Source organism: Passer montanus, unplaced genomic scaffold (genome assembly GCF_014805655.1).
Source record: "Passer montanus isolate IOZ18808 unplaced genomic scaffold, ASM1480565v1 scaffold39, whole genome shotgun sequence".
In the NCBI taxonomy this organism is placed as follows: Eukaryota; Metazoa; Chordata; class Aves; order Passeriformes; family Passeridae; genus Passer; species Passer montanus.
The window spans coordinates 2,968,671-2,987,996 of record NW_024368707.1 but is presented as its reverse complement, the minus strand read 5'-3'; the positions used below and the strand labels follow the sequence as shown (position 1 = coordinate 2,987,996).

At 50.4% G+C, this 19,326-nt stretch overlaps 1 protein-coding gene across 4 annotated transcripts in view; it reads left to right on the top strand.

The window, feature by feature from the left end:
• The window catches only part of LOC120506418 (limbic system associated membrane protein), a 996,252-nt gene extending 977,179 nt beyond the window's left edge, over positions 1 to 19,073 (top strand). For all 4 annotated transcript variants that reach the window (XM_039717979.1, XM_039717978.1, XM_039717980.1 and 1 more), the window contains one exon: positions 11,805 to 19,073. In XM_039717979.1, coding sequence (XP_039573913.1) covers positions 11,805 to 11,902 — 98 coding nt within the window. In that variant the 3' untranslated portion in view covers positions 11,903 to 19,073. The remainder of the gene's footprint in view (positions 1 to 11,804) is intronic.
• The last annotated feature ends 253 nt before the right edge of the window (positions 19,074 to 19,326 follow it).

The window sequence follows — 19,326 nt, the reverse complement described above, 5'->3', positions numbered from 1 at the left end:
ACTGAACCTTCCCCCTTTAGAGATACTGAAGACAACCTATCCTCACTGCACAGCAGATGTACTTAAATCTTTGCTCTCTCCCTCCTCTTCTCCTTATTTCTTGTGTTGACTGGCTGACTGGAACTGTGGAGGCAGCAAGGAGGAGGATGAAGAACTGCCACTCTTGTCTTGATTTAATCCTTACACACACACAAAAACTCCTCCAAAAATGACCAAAGAGCAATTTCCACCTCCTCCTCCTCTTAGCCCTTCCATTTCCAGTGCAAACCAATCAAGAACTTGCCTAACAAGCTGGCCTCCCCTCTGGTTATTGTCCCAAGTGAACAGTCTCTCCATTCACTAACCCATGACAGTAAGTTGGTTTGGGAAGCAGCAGGTTTATCTTCCCCGCTCAGGCAGTGCACTGGGCCCGATTGTGAACCAGCTGCCATTCAGTGTCTGCTCTGCTGTTGATAAAGCACATTACACATGGCTGGGCTTGCATGATTAATACAGCTGTCTAAGCACTCTCTCTAAAAACAAAAACAACCAGAAAGGAGAAGGGAGGTGTGGGATTTGGGAGGGAGGGAGGAGGGAGGGTGTGCATGGGGATAAAACCCAACCATTCCAAAGAAATCAGGCTTGCAGAAAAAGCAGAGCGCTCTTGGAAGGCCTTCCCTCCCATGGGTGAGCAGGTCTGTCAGCAGAGCTCCCCTGCAAACGGGAGAGGCCTCGTGGCAAGGTGAGCAAGGAGCAATGTACGTGGTCCTTCCCCAGCACCGCCTGCATGTCCCTCTGCAGCCTGGGGAGTGGATGCATGAGTGGGAGCATGGCATCAGGCCCTGGAGAGGAATGTGCTCTGACCAGCACAGCTTCAGCAGGGTCTGGTCAGGCAGCGCCTCCGGTAGGTGTTGCAGCCACACAGGCACACTGACCCTTGGTGACACTGCCCAGCCACACACCCTGTGCTGAGGTACAGCCCACATGCACTGAGCAATCTCCAGGCAGCCAAGAACATCTAATGAGGAACAGGAATACATTCCTGCATCTTTCCCATTGCTCCTACTCATCCAGCTGAAGGCCTGCTCAGCAACCTGTGTAAGCTGTATTAGCTTTCCCTTTTTAATACTGGTCTGGGAATGGGCTGTGGGAAGCCACGATGGCTTCCTGCTCTGGCTTTTCCCAGGCCTGGGCCAGGTATTAAAGCCATTCTTGCACTGTTAGGGTGTTAAGGTGACCAGGAGTCTCACTCTGGCATTGCACACACACAGACACTTCCATATTTTGATGAGAACTACAAAGAAGACAAGGTAATATTTACTTAGACCCCACACTTTAGAGACATATACCAGCACCAGGGCCCAGCCTGACTGTCATGACATCTCTAATTCACTGAAATACTGAGAGTGATATCCCCAAGCAGATCTCAAGGATAGGCTGGGAGGACACTTCTCTGCAGATAAAGATAGGGAAAGCAGAGGCTGCAGCAGGAGTGGATTTCAGTACCAGAGTAACCTCAAGCACACTGGCCACTCTCTGCCCCAATTTATTTGCTTTTCTGCTCCAATCACCCCTTTGCATGTACCCCACCTCTTCATTTCTGTCCACAGCCACTCAAATCTTTCATATGCCAGTAAAGCTTGTAGAAAACCATAGCAGGGATGAAGTGAGTAAACAGACAGACATGAAACTGATGAAAATATAAATTTTTCAAGAGATTCCAGAGCCTCCAATTAACAAACCTGCTTCTGTGCGTGCTCTGGGTGAGGGGAGCAATGTTGTTTGTCCTTTATTGAGACACTGGGTTATGTGCTTGGCATCACCTTTGGTCTGCTGTGCCCTACACATGTGCTTGAGAGATGAGCACAAGTGGGATTGCTTTATCCTTGGAAAGCAAAAAACAGAAAAAGCTGAGATCATTCCCATAATGACTCCTGAAGAAAGTCTGTGCTATGTGGTTTGTTTGTTTGTTTTATTCTTTGCTTATTTGCCTGCAGAATGAGAGTCTTTAATGTGTGATTTGAAGACAATACAGTTTTAAGTATCTGGTTTTGTATCAGTCGCTGGGGAAGGTGGGGTTTGAGGGGTGGTTGATTTTTTTTTAAATAAACCTTCAGTTGATAGGGAAATGAAAAAGGTGGGAGAAAAATTCTTCAGCTGTGAGAAAACATTGAAACTTTTTATATACACAAGACAGAACTGATGATGAAAGATCTGTGTAACCTTGAAACAAAGGTGGTCTTCTATCCACCACCAACCTCAGTGGTCAGGATAACAGTTCAATTTTAGACTAGGATTACTGTAAACCAGCTCCAGGATAAATGGTGTAAGCAGACAGCTCTTGAACACCACGACCTTCTCAGAAAGACACTGAGAAATACAATTTTGGGGATATTCTTCAGACCTTAGAGAAGGATGGGTAAGCTGCATTACAGAATGAATCTTCATTCCTCTAAGAGATGAGGTATGATAGATGAGTACTTCGTACACCATGAATGAGCTCCAAAACATGGGGAAGAACTGTTCAGTGCTAAAAAAGCATGAGCAAATTCTGAAATACATTAAACCGTGTGCAAAGATTGATAGACACCAGAGACATTTCCTTAATCTTGTTGGAGAGTTGCTGGAGGGCATCCTCCCCAGCTTACACAGTGGTACTTGCACCTCTAGGAAAGCCAGCCTAGTGCCACTGCAGTCACAGTCAAGTTTTAATTACAGGAGCAGAACTGGTAGTGACAATGGGGAATGAGCAGGCAATGAGCAAAATAGCTTCAATACTGAGACCAGGGAAGAAAAAAAAGTGTCTTCTTCGAAGAGGAGGAGGGAGGAACAGGAAAGAAATAAGAAAAAAAGCCCCAAATGAACCCTAGTAAGTAGAAGCTAGTAATCCCTAAAGCCTTAGAGTAGAGTGCAAAGCCCTGGAAGAAAGAAATTAATAACTTTCAAAGTATGACCTTGAAAATGGAATTAACAGTATTCCTCCCTTTTAAGCCTTCATGATAATAAAGATTTCATCTTCTGAAGCCCTGGCAAGAGAGTCAACAGACTAGGAAAAATTGCTTCCTGCAGAGCAGCTGGCAAGTGCAAACTCTAAGACCCCTATAGGCCCCAGGGAGTGAGATGATAGAGACACCTGCATGATGCACATCTTCTTTCCCTTGTGCCTTCTGCTTTGGAGGTGGGGTCTGTTCATTCCCCCCCCCCCCCCCCCCCCCCATTTTTGATCCTATTTTTTGCTCAAGAAGCAAACACAGAACTCCAGCCTTCACTGTAAGTAGAGTCAGCTTATACACAACATGGAGGCCAGAGCTTCTCAGAGTGGACAGCACCTGGAAAAACAGCAGGCTGGCTATACTTGGTTTATCATCACTCCTTCCTTCCCAGCACAGACAAGTTCTCCAAGCCCATCCCATGCTGCATTTTGGCTTCTCTTCCCTTCAGAAACTCACAGGGACCAATTACCCTCTACCACCAGATTTTACCTTGCACTCCCTGGCAGGATCCCAAGGGCAGATTCCTCAAAGCAAATCAAGAGCTGGAAGCTCTCTGATGCCCTTTGAACCTTCTCTGTGGGCTCTCTTCCATGAGCAAGCTGCAGATATGTCAAGCTCTGGAGCCTTGTTAATGTAAATAAGAGAAAAACTGCCATGCACCGTCTCTTCTTCTGCCTTCATTTTGGTTTACTCAGAGGATGAGATTGGCAAATGTGGATGTGAAACATATAGATGGGTGGATGATTTTTCACTTTAGGAATGTATCTGCTCTCTGCTTGTATCTCAAATGATCCTTTTTAAGGATCTGTGCTGGGAATCTTGAAAGTAATGGGTTCGATTTTTGCTGGTGATGATCATGGTGCACATAATTGGAGGTATGTCTCTGGTGAACTTGTGGGTTTACTTACACATCTGCCCTCATTTGCCTCTTGAGCAAGGCTTATGTGTCATGGCACAGACTTCTTCTCTTATGTGTCCATCTCCTTCTCTAACAGGCCCCTTCAAGGGTGGTGCTGGCGTTACAAAACAGAGCTGGAGGGAGTGGAGAGACAGAAGGGGGAGTGTGTGTGTGGAGGAAGTAGAATAGGGTGGCTTGGGTTGGAAGGGACCTTAAAGACCATCTAGTTTCAAATCCCCTGCTATGGGCAGGGCACCTTCCACTAGACCAGGTTGCTCAAATCCCATCCAATCCGGCACTGAACTGCCCACCAGGGATGGGATATCCACAGTTTCTGTGAATGCCTTACTACTGTCATTGTGAAGATTCCTTATATACAATCTAAATTTACCTTCTTGCAGTGTAAGACCCCTTGTCCTATCACTACACACCCTTACAAAAAGCCCTTCTCCAACCCTTGTCAGCCCCTTTTAGGTACTGGAAGACCATGGTTAGGAGTCATAGAGCCTTCTCTTCTCAAGGCTGAACAACTCTGCCTCTCTCAGTGTGTCATGTGTCCATCTCCTTCTCTTATGTGTCCATCTCCTTCTCTAACAGGCCCCTTCAAGGGTGGTGCTGGCGTTACAAAACAGAGCTGGAGGGAGTGGAGAGACAGAAGGGGGAGTGTGTGTGTGGAGGAAGAATAATAGGGTGGCTTGGGTTGGAAGGGACCTTAAAGACCATCTAGTTTCAAATCCCCTGCTATGGGCAGGGCACCTTCCACTAGACCAGGTTGCTCAAATCCCATCCAATCCGGCACTGAACTGCCCACCAGGGATGGGATATCCACAGTTTCTGTGAATGCCTTACTATTGTCATTGTGAAGAATTTCTTCCTTATATACAATCTAAATTTACCCTCTTTCAGTGTAAGACCCCTTGTCCTATCACTACACACCCTTACAAAAAGCCCTTCTCCAACCCTTGTCAGCCCCTTTTAGGTACTGGAAGACCATGGTTAGGAGTCATAGAGCCTTCTCTTCTCAAGGCTGAACAACTCTGCCTCTCTCAGCCTGTCATCATAGGAGAGGTGCTCCAGCCCTCTGAGCATCTTCATGGCCCTTCTCTGGACTCACAGCCACAAGTCCATTTTCATGCTGGGGGCCCATCATAAGAATAAGTGTAATAAGTTGAATGGGTTGCAAATTTCACCACCACCCCCTGCACCCTCGGTTTCTGCTGCCGTAGTGGATAGATATCCTGCTTTTTTATGTGTCTTCCAAAGAGATTTTGCCGAGGCTGCAGATGTGGTGGTTGTAGAAAGATGCAGGCTGATGGGGACCAGATTCCGTGCCACATCCACGTGTCCGTCCGTGGCTGCTCGGCGGCGGTGGCTCGGGGCTGGCACCCTGCCCTGTGCCCTGGGGAGCCGGGTGTGCAGAGCCGCCTAGTCCGGGTGTCATTCCCAGTGTTTCCCGTGCCGTTCCCAGCCCGGAGGCTGCCTGGATCGCGAGGCAGGTTTGGTGTCCTTCGGCTGCCACCTCGCGGGGAAGGAGCGGCGCTTCGGCGGCGGCCGGGCGGGGACAGAGGGACAGGGGGACAGAGGGACAGGGGGACAGGGGGACCCGCAGCGAGCGCCGGCCGAGGGAGGGAGGGTGACAGACATGACGAGTACGAGCGCTGTTCCCCTGCATGAGGCCACAGCCCTGGCAGCACACCTTCGCTTGCTGCCTGCTCGTTCCCTTTTCGGACTTGCTTGTTGGCATCTGAGCTTCTCCGGGCACCACGTCCATACCCGAGCAGCGAGCCGCCTAGTCCGGGTGTCATTCCCAGTGTTTCCGTGCCGTTCCCAGCCCGGAGGCTGCCTGGATCGCGAGGCAGGTTTGGTGTCCTTCGGCTGCCACCTCGCGGGGAAGGAGCGGCGCTTCGGCGGCGGCCGGGCGGGGACAGAGGGACAGGGGGACAGAGGGACAGGGGGACAGGGGGACCCGCAGCGAGCGCCGGCCGAGGGAGGGAGGGTGACAGACATGACGAGTACGAGCGCTGTTCCCCTGCATGAGGCCACAGCCCTGGCAGCACACCTTCGCTTGCTGCCTGCTCGTTCCCTTTTCGGACTTGCTTGTTGGCGTCTGAGCTCCAGGCACCACGTCCATACCCGAACAGGCTTGCTGGAAACCTCACTTTTCCCCCTGCACTTCTGAGCCCGGGCTGATACTGCCCGCCTGCCTTTGCAGTCCTGGTACTGATGCCCTCTTCCCATAAGCACCATCACTCTCCTCTCCCTGTCTCCCTCATCCTTGCTTTCCTCTGCCTGGTCAGGACCTAATTTCTTCTCTTTATCTCCCCTTTTCCCAGGACCTGTTCTCATTACTTACCTAACCTTTGTGCTTTCATAACATCGTCCCCATCCTCACCCTGGCTGACTCTCCTCCCCTTGCCCTCTTCCATGTCGTGAGCTGAGCATTCCAATATTGCCATTTCAGCTGAAGATCTTCCCTGGTATCATTTCCTTTGCTGTAGCCCAGCATTGGTACAAGTGCGAGGTTCATCCTGTCACCTCAGTCCACATTACCCCCTTCCTATATCTCTCGTCATAGTAGCCTTTTCCCGTGCCTCTGCCCAGATGCCCTTATGTATTTTTCACCTCCTCATGCAGCCCCCAGCCCCCAGTGGGTACTGTGGGCTTTAAGAGGCCAACACAAGCCATGAGGCAGGGCCTGTGCAGGGCTAGCCTTCCAGCCTCCGACACTGCTGCAGAAGCTGGGTGTGTTGAAAGTTTTCATGACAAAAAAACTCTCTTCCCCTTTCCTGGGAAGACCTGAACAGTCCACAGCTAATTCTTCCCACACTGAGCAGTTTCCTTAGCCTGGCTCTCCCGTAGTCAGCAGAGGAGGCTGCAGAGCAAGGAGTGACTGAGACAGTTTTAATCTAGCCAGTTCAGGTAGCAACTAACAGCAGGCGGCGTGCCAAGCCACCTGTTAATGCCAAGGTCCTAAAGTCACAGGAGAACGTAGCACCCAAATTTAATGTGGGGCCACAATGTCATTGCTGGCAGCTGACTGCTGCTGTGCTTCTTAAAGAGTTGAGGGAGGCTGTGCATATGGAAAGCTCCAGGCAGTCCAGAAGTGACCAGACAAGTTCACAGAAGAAGAAATTAATCCCAAAGGGGTGCAGCTTCTGCTGGCTCATAACGACTCTGAAGCAGCTGAGGTAGGCCACTATGATGCCATGCTGGCCACATGATCCTGGCTGGCCCCCACAGAGGACAGAACTGAAGGTTAGACAAGACCTTTGGACTGACCCACCTTGTGCTGTGTTCCTCAGGCTGTTTTTGAGGATGTTGAGGATGAGAGCAGCTTTTGGCTTTGCCATCTGGCTGTGGTTTGCTCTGAATGCAAGCAGCACCCTGCTTTCCTCACCTTCCTCTGCCATCTAATTCAAGTCCCCCCATCCTTCTCACTGTGTCTTACCCTACACTCGTCATGGGAGTGGGAGCATTTCTTGAACCATCACACACACACACAAGCACTACAGCTATCCCACGCCAAGCCTGGTACAGTAGCACACACCCCATGGCCTCTCTAGTGAAACCATGGCTTGCAGCCCTCTGCACGTGGGAGCATGCACCAACTCTTCTGCCCCTGCTGAATGGAATGCTTTGCCTGCAGGAGTGTTAGGCACTAGGTGAAACTACTGATGTCCCAAATTGAGGGGTCTTGCCACCCCTTCTGCATCTTCACTCAGAAGTATGTGGAAGTTTTCCCAGAAGCATTAGGGGGGACTCCTGGAGCCTCTCTATGCCAGGCTGTTGTTCTGGACTGCTTAAGACGGGCAGGTGTGGCAGGAGCAGTGAGGTCACCGTGGCATGGCTCCATTTTTCCCATCATTAAATTTAAGAATGCAGCTAGGTTTACACTGTGTTGGGGAGAGGGGTTGGATGGGGGCAGCACATGGTCCCTTTCAGCCATGTGAGAACTACAACTCTCTAATTCTTGGCCATATCCTGTGGCATGGCACCAATGTAGATCACCCAGGCTGAACATGTAGCACCAATGAAGCCTCAGAAACACAGGATGCAGTGTCCCATGAAGCTGCTGCACAATTAGGCACCATAGCAGGGCTCCAGCTGCCTCTGCACCAGGAATCCAAATATATCATATTTGGAGCAAGGAAGAGCAGTGCAGTTGTTCTACCCTTGAGAGTTTTCAGTCTAGTCCTTCTTGATTTACTTAATGGGATCTGACTCGGTCAGCATTTAGGGTCTGGGGTCCCTGAGGGGTTGAGCTGTGAAATGCTTCCAGATATTCATATTAGATCATCATCATCAGAAACCCAATTTCCTCCCCTTCAAAGCTGTTGCATGGTCACGGACTTGACAGTGCTGCCCAATTACCGGGGCGGGGAATGAATAGCCCGGGATATTATAGCAAATTCCCAGAGCACAGGCTCAAGGTCACCGAAGCGGGAGACCGCAGGGACAGCCCCGAAATTCCCGGTGCCAGCGGGCAGGGAGCAGGGGTGGGCAGCCGGGATCTTTCGGGAGGGGCTCCTGCGGGTCCCCACCGGGCGGGGGCGGCTCCGCGTGGCGGCCGCCAGAGGGCGCCGGAGACCGCGGGACCGGGACGGCGAGGGGACGGTGTGCGGGATGGAGAGGGAATGGTGTGCGGGATGGAGAGGGAATGGTGTGCGGGATGGAGAGGGAATGGTGTGCGGGACGGTGAGGGGATGGTGTGCGGGATGACGAGGGGGGTGTGCGGGAGGGCGAGGGGGCTGCAGGGCGAGGGGTTTGCGAGGGGCCTGTGCGCTGGGGGCCGCAGGGGTGAGGGGTTGTGGGTGGGTCTGTGCTCTCGGGGGCTGCGGTGTGCGCACCTGGGGGAGCTGTGCCCACGCGTGCCTGTCCACATGTGCACATCCCGCCGTGCCGCGGGGTGGGCACGCTAGGGGAGGGCAGCGTGCGGTGCGGGGTGTGCGCTCACGTGTGCGGCTCTGCAGCGCACCGTGGCCGCCGTGGGGGCTGGCACTGTCCCCCCAGCGTGAGCGCTCGCCCGTGGCCGTGTGGGTGCGGCAGGGGCATGCACAGCCCACAGCGGCAGCGTGCGCACACATGGAGAAGTCGTCATGCAAACGTGGGCTGACACAGCCTGAGGTGTGCCGGGGAAGGGAGGGTGACAGTGATAGAATGAATTGAAAATGGATGCTATTTCCTGCAGAAAATCTCGCACAAAGGAAAGCATTTTACTTTCTTCCAGCACTTTCACTCTCTTTCTTATTACACTTGAGCAGCTGTTGTCCTCCAAAACTTTATTTTGTGATAGAATTATAACCTTCCCACATTTTTACAGTACTTGTGACAGTAAATGTAGCACCCACGGCGTGTACTGTAGCTAGCTGTGCTGTAAAACCCAGAGATTCCATGTGGTCCCCAGGATTATGTGCAGAGGCCACACTGGATCCCAGTGCTCCCAGTTAGCCTAACACACTGCCCAACACCTGCACAGCCTGCTGGTGAGAACAGCTGCTGGTGTTAGCCTGTGGTGTGGCACAGAAGATGATCAGTTCTGCACATGGAGAGGTTTCTGCAGCCATCTGACTGGGACATGCAGGGAGCCATGAGAACAAGTATCATTTTTCATCTCTGGAGATGGAAGTTTTGGCTTTTCAAATGCCCTTCAACTTATACACACAAGCTGAAGCAGAAGAGAAGCTGGTGTGACCCTCTTCTGAGTCCTCCATCACACCACATGTCTTTGTGTGTCCTCTCTTACACCTAGACATTGCAGAGGCTCATCTCTTCACCACACCACTACCACACCATGCCATGCCTCTGCCCCCAGTCCAAACCAAGCTCACAAACTCTGGCCCATGCATTTAGACACATTTAGGCAGCAGTACCCAGCCAAGGCCAAATGTCCCCTTGCCTCTGCTGTGCTTGGTGTGCAGTGCTTGCCACCATTGGTGCAAATGCCCTTGCTCTGGTTGCAAGGACACCCTACAAAAGTGGCAAAGAGGAGGAATGGTTGTCACTAGTATGTTATGTACATGTCCATGTATGTGTAAAGACAAATAGTATTTAAGCCAGATAGTAAAAATGTGGTGGCTGAAATTTTTTTGTGAGCACCACACCCTGGCTGGTGTGCTCTTGTTTATTTGCTGGGCCAGAGGATTCATGTTTTGTGCCAAAAAGGGATGCAAAAGGTTCCAAACAGCCTCCACACCATTATTTGACTGTGACAGATACTTTTTCTGAAACATAGGTGAGGTAGGAGTAGTAGCTGAACTGAAACTTGTTCCCAAGTTTAGGGGAGGAAATAAAATGGGAAAAAACCCCAGTGTTGTAGGATTTCTGTGACAAACCACAAAAGTTGCACGTGGACTAGCTGAAAAAAAGAAGCCATGGATGGAACATAAATTTTCCACACAAATCAGCACATACTGACTTAATAATGAAAGAATAGAACTGGGGCACAAACAGCTACTCTAGTCAGCTACCTTAGGAAGTAATCAGACAAGTGAAAGTGCAATGGAATTTGAGGGACTCTGGAGACATCCCTCTTGCATTTGCTGCCTTTTAGTCAGTCACCAGCTGGAGTTTAATAGTGACTGCACTGCGGAGCAAGCCTGTGGCACCTGTGCTCCAGCCAGGAGAGCAGGGCTCTTCACTTCTGCAGTTGTGAGGGAGCAACTGTACTTCAGTCTCATGGAGCTCTTCTGAACAGGGCCTTTTAAAAAAATTTTTTTGGCTCCCCTCTGCCATCAGAAACAGCTTTTCTTGGTAGTAAGCATGACTTCTTTCTTCCACAGCAGGATCAGTTCCAACATAAAACCTTATCTCCATCTCCACACTCCAGCATCTTACAGGCACATATACGTATAAATGTACACGTACATGTGCGTGCATGCATACATACATGAGCACTTTGCGTGCACATGTGCATGGTGAGCCTGCTTTTACAGACCCACAGCCACGTGCAGCTCCCTGACCAGTTATAAAGAAAAGGCTGCCAAGGCTTGGGATTGCAGGGTGAATTTCAAACAGCATCACTGCTATTAAAGCCATCCAGAAAAGGCAACCCATAAATGAGAGGATGAATGAGAAGATGTCAGGAGTGTTAGCACTTAATATTCCCGGAGTGAGGCTGCATTATTTGTTGCTGCAGCAGCGCGCTCCTCCCTGCCCCCTCTGACAGTGCCTGCGGATGCGCATGCACACACGTGCAACTTCATTTTCCACCCTCATGAAAAATCAAAGTCCCCGGCATACCCTGCACCCTCACCCCACAGGTGTCGTGTCACAGGGCTGTAAGTGCCACAGCAAAGCCTTCCTCCACCCCGATTCAGAAACAAATCATTATGGTGCAGCCCTGGGATGGAGGGGAGGTGTTTGCTGGCTGGGCCCATATTTTATTGATCGGACCACAGTGATGAATCAGCTCCTGTGGAGCTGGTGTCTGCCTGCAGACAGGTACTGGCCACTGCGCAGAATTACAACGAGTCCTGGCATCTCAGTGCCACCACTGGGAAGGCAGCGGAGAGGGCAGGTGTAGGGGAGGTGACCAGGGGCTTCATCTGCAAAGGGGTGAACCATATCCCTGCACTGGAAGGCAAACAGCTCCCAGCTGGAGGCACAGCAACGGCGGGGATGTGGTCAGCAGCCAGGGTTGAGCCTTTCCGCTTGCTCCAGGCCCTGTTCCTCCAGCATGGGTGTTGTTTAGGGAGAGCCTCATGCCATCGGAGTGTTGGGCTGAGGGAGGGAGGATGCAGATGAGCTGGCAGGCTGCAGCCTGTAGCTGGGCTGGAGGGAGGCTCACCAAGGTGGGAAGGTGGCCGTGCCCTGCAGCCCAAACCCACCACTGCAGGAGCAGCCTGGGACTGAAGTGCTGTGTTCCTGTGTCACCCACATCTCACCCAGCCTCGTGTAATCTTGTCTTCTTTTCTCTTCCTTCTCGCACCCTGCAGGACCCGGCACAGGGAGAGTAGACAACGGCTCCATGAGTTTGGCCGTCCCACTGTGGCTTCTGGCAGCATCCCTGCTCTGCCTACTCAGCAAATGTTAATACAAATCAGAATTAAAATAATAATAATATTAATAATAATTAAAAAACAACACGACAACAACAACAACACACAAAACAAAATGCGTTATACAGGAGACAGAGCGAAGAGAGGGGAGAGAGAAAAAAGAGGGGGGGAGAGAGAGAGACGACTGTTTCTTTCACAATTTTTGTGTGTTCAGGAGCGAAGAGGGGGGAGAGGAAAAATTACAGCAAAGAAGACTCAGCAACTTTTAATCCAAAACCTGAAAAGCCAGCTGTCAAGTCATCGACTGCCTAGGAGGCAACATGAAGCGAGGGAGAGAATGGGGCACCAGCAAGGATCTTGTCGCCAGAGGATGCTGCAATGTAAACAATCCAACAAAACCTGCAAAGCCAATCAAAAAGAAGATCCCTTTTCTTTTCTCTCCTCCTTCCTCTTTTCCATACTCCCTCACTTTCCTTCCTTCCTCCTCTTTCTTTCTTTTGCAGAAAGAGGTCTTTGCTTCGGTGTCTATAGCCATTTAACTTTTTGGATGCCCTGGGTCATTTTTGTGAGCTAATGCTCAGCCAGTTCATACTTTTAAAAACAAATTAAAAAAAAAAAAAAAAGAGAAAAGAAAAAAAAAATAACAGCCACAAACCAGAGCAAGTCACCTGAAGCTCTCTGTACACTGGTGTCCTGTGAAGAACCCCTTCCTCCTTCCTCTCTTCACTTCACCCTGTGCTCATATGCACCCAGCCCTTGCTAAACACCTTATTCCCTGTCCCCTCCTTCATGCAACATCTCCCCCACAGACCTGACCTAAAGCAATGTCAACTCTACTGAAAGCCTACTTTTCTTTTTTTTTTCTTTTAAAATCCTCTTCCTTCCCCCCCCCTCAATTCAACCAGGTGTCTTTCTCTTTCTCCTGTGTATGCCTGTGTGCGTGCGTGCATGCATGTGTGGCTCTTGCTTCGTCTTCACTCTTTCTCTCTTTCTCTTGCTCTCTCTAAGCATGCAAAATGAACAGTCCATGTGTACATATGCTCATCCTGTTGTAGATAATGTCCTGCCTTGTAAGTGTGAGACAAGATGCAGAGAGATCACTTAGGCAGAGAAGAGGGGTGAGGAGAGAGGAGCAGCTGCAAAACAGGTTCACATTGTGTCCCCTCTCCTGTGTCCTCACTGGCTTTTTGTCTTCTGGCCACCTTGCTTGTAAGAGTCAGTCTGCACCCTTGTCTAGCCTTTTTCTCCTTTCCCACCTCCAACCTCTTTGGCTCTCAGCCCCCAGGTACCAGCATAGCAGCCCATGCTATGCATGAGTGCTTGCACATGCACATGGGGGTGTGCACTCATGTGCAATTGTCATGTGCAAGCAAGCAGAAGAAACGAGGACTGGCCTACAACACTATGGACTGAAGAGTGCAGTCACCATTCCACCTGGGGATGGGAGGCTGGGCCGGTGGGATATGAGTGATGAGACCTTGGATATCACCAAGTTGCCATTCCTCTTAGGGACAGTGTGCATAGGAACAATACCTCAACATGAAAACCACAATCTGGTCATTCCTAACCATTTTGGTAGACATGCAAAAATAGAGCCATACCCTTTTTTGTTGCTTTGTTGTTTTTGCTCTTACTGTCCTCCCCGGTATAAAAGGAAATGTAGACTGTGTAAGGGTGAGTGTGTGTGTGTGTGTGCATGTGTGTGTGCTGTATACCACTGTTATTACAAAACTCACTGCAAATTCCACATTCAAAAGAAATTGGGTCAGAAAATGTCCAGGACCTGTGAATGTAAGAAATAAAACAAATATCAGGTCCAAAATCCTGGGCTTACAAATAAAGAGCTTAAAATGATGCAGAAAAGAAGTGGGCAGCACAATTTCCCCTGCTCTTCTGTTATCTCAAGGGTGCTGGTCTTGGTGGAGAGTGCCCCACACTTCCCATGACAGCATCACAAGAGAGGCTTTAGTGGTTCCCAAGGTGAGAAAAAGCTGTGAGAAACAGGACTGAGAAAATGCTGGGTAGCGGCTGGAATTTGCCACACCAGCACAAGGTTTGCTGCAAGAGCCAGAGTGAGCAGTACAGTGCAGTGCCCGTGTGTGGGTGGGGGCAGTGGGGAGAAGACTCCAGTGTCCCCTGGCCCATCACAAGCCATAGTATCCACCAGCAGCAAAGATGATAAAACACAGGGTTTATCAGGTAGGTCTTTGTTGGAGAGAGGGATGTACAGGAGAGAGATTGATTTAGCCCAGTGAAGTCAAGTGACCATCCCAGGACAGCAGAATGTTTTACAAGCAGCAGCCAGTTTGCTCCTCTGTCTTTGCCCTGGGCACTGAGGCAGTGGCCGCACGCTTGGCAGCCGTGCTTACATGCAGGCAAGGGGGAAACAGCTTGGCCTTGCAATGTGTGGGAGGGGATACCCGCCAGGTGGTCCCCTGCCAGGAAGGAAAGTGGGAATTGCTGCCTGCGAGCCCGTCCCACTTTTGCATGGGTGGGGCACAGTCCGGTCAGGCTTCTGCCTTGCACTGCGGCACTGCCGGCGCTGCTGAGCTCAGCTGTTCCACGAAGCAGCAGGCAACCAATTAAGCAGGCAGTCAAGGGCTCCTCCCAGGCTGCCCGAAGTGCAAGGAAATTTAAAGAGACGCATGAGAGGCTGAAATTTGGGCATTGCAAGAGCTGCTGTGGGATTGGATGGTGGTAATTTATGCTCCTCCGGACCCTAAAGCCATACCTGCAAAAGGGTGCAAGTTGCAAGTGGGCAACTGGTACTTCAAATCCACCCAAGGCATCCAGGGATGGCTCACTTCCTCCAAAATAGGACAGTCATTGATGGGACTTGGACATTTCCTTTGGAGACTGGTGTCTGTCAGCCTACAAAAAATATGCCCTGCATCCTTCAGAGCATTCAGACGTCCCAGTCCTTGTGCCCAACCTTCAGGAGAGCCATCGAAATCAGAGTCTTAGTAACAAGTCCAGATTTTCTGCTGCAGCAAGCCTCCTCTTTCCCCTGGTACAGCTGTGAGCTGATCCTGGTCCCAGAATCCAGGTCTGGGAGCTGCACCCTTTCCTGCACACTGGCACGAGGGAAAACACCACAGTGCTCTTTCTTGGGGCTGTACCTATGCCTGGATTTATTGCCACAGGCGTGTTGAAAAAAGTGGGCAGCCTGCAGTGTCTTGCTGTGGCAGGCTGCTCCTGAGGGCTGAGTCAAGCCCACTTTAGGTTCTTTGGTGTCCCATGTGTTCTCTGCATCTGTTTTTGTCACTGTGGGGTCACTCCTAGGCACTGGGTCACACACATCAGACCCCTACCATGTGGTGGCGGTCATCGAGTCCCAGCACCTCATTATCTCACATCTACTTTGGTTCAAAGGAGTTTTGAGGGGATGTTTTTTTAGATGTTAAGGTGCATGGTTAAAAGGGAGATATCTCACTAAAAGCAGGGCATTCATTTTTTGAAGCCATCTGCCCATTAGTGGGGGAAATGGCCCCAGCCTCAGCGCTGGGATCTGCTCTTTCCTGCAGACCCTGGGCAGATCTTTGCCTCTGTTGCATGGCTGTAAAACAGGGTGAAAGCCAGTTAATTGCAGGCCTCTCTGGAGAAAAGCTACCAAGTATGCCTGTTCTCTGCATAAGTGCTGGGACCCTACTCCTGGCAATGTCTGTTCCTAGGGATGTTGTGGGTAGGTTGGAGCTTGATTTCCTCCAAGAATCTAACCCTGTGAGCTGCAGTGGGCCTCACAGGGTGCTGTAAAAATCCCCCTGTTTCTCCTGAACTCAAGCTCTCCTGAACTTTGAGGGTCTGCTCAAAGCACCTCTTGAGAGGTGAGGCCAGATGAATATAGGAAACACAGGCAAGATCTAATGCCTTTTCCCATTCTTTCTCCCCTCCATCCTCCAATGGAGATGTTGCAATGGCTTTTCTCGTGTCTCAGGCCCTTCTCTCTGAAACTCTTTATCCTTATCATCTCTTTTCCCCATTTGCATCACTGTCTTTCCCATTACCTCCCAAAAAGCTGTGTTCTTGCTTCCTGCTGCCTCTCAGCTGGTCGGGGACCAAGGAAGGTGGGTGTTTGGAATGGGACACCAGTTCCTTGAGCTTGTCAGTGTAACTGTGTTTGATTGATGGAGATTTAACATTTAGTGTTATAAAAAGATATGAACAAAATGGAAAAAAAATTGTATTTCTCCTACTGGTTTGTAAATATTACAAGAGTTACATGAGATGTCTGGTAATGTCAAAGCAGAGGAACAAAAACTTAGATTTCATATATGGCCCCATAATTGCTAGCAGATTTCTAACCCTTTTCGGATGACCGAGAGGAGGGGTGAAGGCAAGTCTTTCTGAAAGGAACTGGGCAGGGGAAATGCAGCCACCCCGAGCCACATGAACTCCATGCATGATTGTAGCATGTTGCTTGGAGCGTGTGCCTGGTCAGATGGAAAACGAAGCAAACGCCTGTCTCTGAACGGCTGGGAAGGGCAACGTGGGATGCTCCAGCCGGCCGACACCTGTATCTTGGCAGTTGTGTTCATTTCTGTTTGTTTGCAGCCCCGCACTCGTGAGCTCGTTGCTCAGTGATGCACCCTCTCCTCCTCCCCCGTACCCGATTTCCTCACCAGTGAAGTTGTGTCGCCCCATGCTAACCCCGAGTGCATGTGAACGTGCCATTCATGGAGATCTCATTGGTGACATGCATTGTGTCAAGAGTTAGTCTTTGTCTGCACATCTTTCTCACACCACTGACTGTTCACCACTTGGGCAGATCGCTCGTGCACTGCTGCTTGACCCATTTGCAGTCAAAGAACATCCAAGCCCCACCAGCTCTTCTTAGCTCCAGGTGCATCCAGGCCATGCCCCCAGACCATCTGTCTGAGCAACCCTGTTCTCAAAGTCCAACCACACAGCACGAACAAAGCCACCATCAAAAGCCATGTGGTCTCCAGGCTGAGTAGAAGCTACACATGTGGAAGGAATTTGGGGGAGCAGCAGAAAGTCCTGATGAAACAAGAGGATCTGGGAAGTCGGAGGAGTTATGCTAAATCCTTCACAGACCCACCAGCAGATGATATTTCAGCTCAATTTTTGTGCAGCATTTCATCATTTTGCCCTTCCCTGGTGAGGGAATCTATGGGCACAGGGAAACACCTCTTCTCCTCCCAACCCCTCACACCTCTGCTTCCTCTCCTCCAAGCACACTGACCTGCAGCCCAAATCATCATGGTGCTTGATGTGATGTAGCAACTGACATGGGGGATGGCTGACCAAGACAGTATGACAGAGGAGATGCCAGGAGGGTGAGCAGTTCTCTCTCTTTCTCTCTCTCTCTCTCCTCATGGTGAACAATCTTACTGCTTCTCTCACTCAAGGACACAAAACTTCTTGAGTCAGGGATGCCGGGAGCAAACTGTCCTATTTGAAGAGCAAAACTTGAGGCAGGGAAGTGATGGAGAAGCTGGATGGTGATTTCCAAGCTGTGATGCCGGTGGAAAAAGGTAGGGATGAGTGCTGTCCATCATCCATGTGCAGAACTCTCAGGTTCACCAGCGAGGAGACCATGGCCTCTCAACGCTAATCTTAGAGTGGCTTCATTTCCAGTGGGATGCCCAGAAGATGATTTTTTTTAATTGCATGACTGCTGACTAAGAGCTGTGTCACACCACTAAAACCTCTTTCACTTTTCCTTCTTGTAAGTTGCTAGAACAGTGATCGGGCAGTTCCCACAGCCTCCAGAATTTTGCCTAATGGTTGGCTTCCATTAGGGCAACATATGGTGCTTGCTTGTTGGTTCACTCGCTGTAACGGGGAGCAGAACTCATCTTGGTGAGAGTACATCGGTGTGGTCCTCTGTACCTCTGTGGGTCAAGGTGATGGAGTGAGGCAAGGAAATCTCCAAGCCAGGCCTTGGCAAGAGGAGCAGCTCTCTTAATTAGCCCAGGCAGGTGGAAAGCAAAGAGTCCTTCACTTGCTGCAGGCTTGGGTTAGCTGGTGCCACAGCAACTCAGACAGCCCTGCAAGCCTTGTAGAAGTGGAGAAGGAGGGGGCAGTGACAGGGGGACATGACTGCAGCACAGGTGGTAGGGGATGCATGAGCAGCAGCGCTCCTTGGGCAGCGCAGCTGGAGAAGGGGCAGAGATTGCATCCCAAGTAGGCCCTTCTTTCCCTGCCTGTCTTCATGGTCATCAGGAGCTCCATCCTGGCCTCTCAAGGCATGCTCACCATGCAGAAAAAGGGGCCTCAGTGAGTAAAGCAGTGTGGCACCACGGTGGCTCCAGCCGTGTCCTGAGGAAAGGCGTGTGGATAGTTCTGTACGTAACAGAGGGCTCATGGGTGGAGACAAGGAGCAAGGCCTACCTAGGAGCCAGCCACTGGGGAGAGCACGTCCCAGGTGGGGCTGTCCTTCTCCAGAATTGTGACATTTGCTCCCCATTTGGCCACACACAGGCGCATACGCACACGCCCGCCAGCTCCACAGCGCACATGCTACAGGAGTGCTCCTGGGGCGCTCTCCTTCCCCACACCCTGCACCACACACAGCCAGGCAGGTGCTCAGCCACCTGCTGCTGGCCGTGGCTCTGCCTGTGACACACTGCTACGCTGTGACCTCCTGAGGAGCCAGGAGAAGGCACAGGCGTGCCTGTGCCCGTGCCTGCGGGAGCACACGTGTGTGCCAGGAAAGGGAGGAGGGGGCACAGAGCAGGAACCTGTCTCCACAATGCCACCTCCCAAATCATTCAACCTTCCCAGCTGGAGCCAAGATTCATCCTCTAGACCTTGAGAATGAAGGCCAGTCCCTTCTTCTTGCTACACGGTGGGGTGGTTAGAACTCTCCTCATTAACAGTGTTATATACATATAAATATATATATATATCTATATCTTTATATATATTTTTCCCCAGCACCGTAGACATGAGCTGAACTTCTCTTTAATGAAACGAGAAAATGACCATTTTATTTTTTGCCATTGTTTTGGTTTTGAAACTAGCTCTGTAAAAGAAAATTTTAAAAGCGCAAGTGTGTGTGTAAAAGAACCAATCAAAAAAACTAAACAACCCAACAAACAAATGAACAAAACCCAGTGATGGAATAAAAATTAAAAAATATGCTTTTTATTTTTTCTTTTCTCAATGTATTTAACTTCTGTTATCTCGTTTCTGTTTCTTTACATGTATGAATGCTCTGCTCTTCTGTGATCTTAAAAAAAATTACAAAAAAATACAAAAATTAAATAAACATGAAAAGGAGGCAATGTTTCTTCATTTCCCCTCCCTTCCTTGCATACTCTGGCTTGTCTGCTCTCTGATAATGTCTAGTGATGACTTTCCAGCCCACAGGGGGAACATGGGCCAAGATACCCCTTCCCTCACTATCCTTGGAGGGGCAAGGTGGTCCAGTGCTGCAAGTGGGGCAGAGACCAGTGGCTTGGGACTGAGGATGCTGTGTCACCCCAAGCAGTCT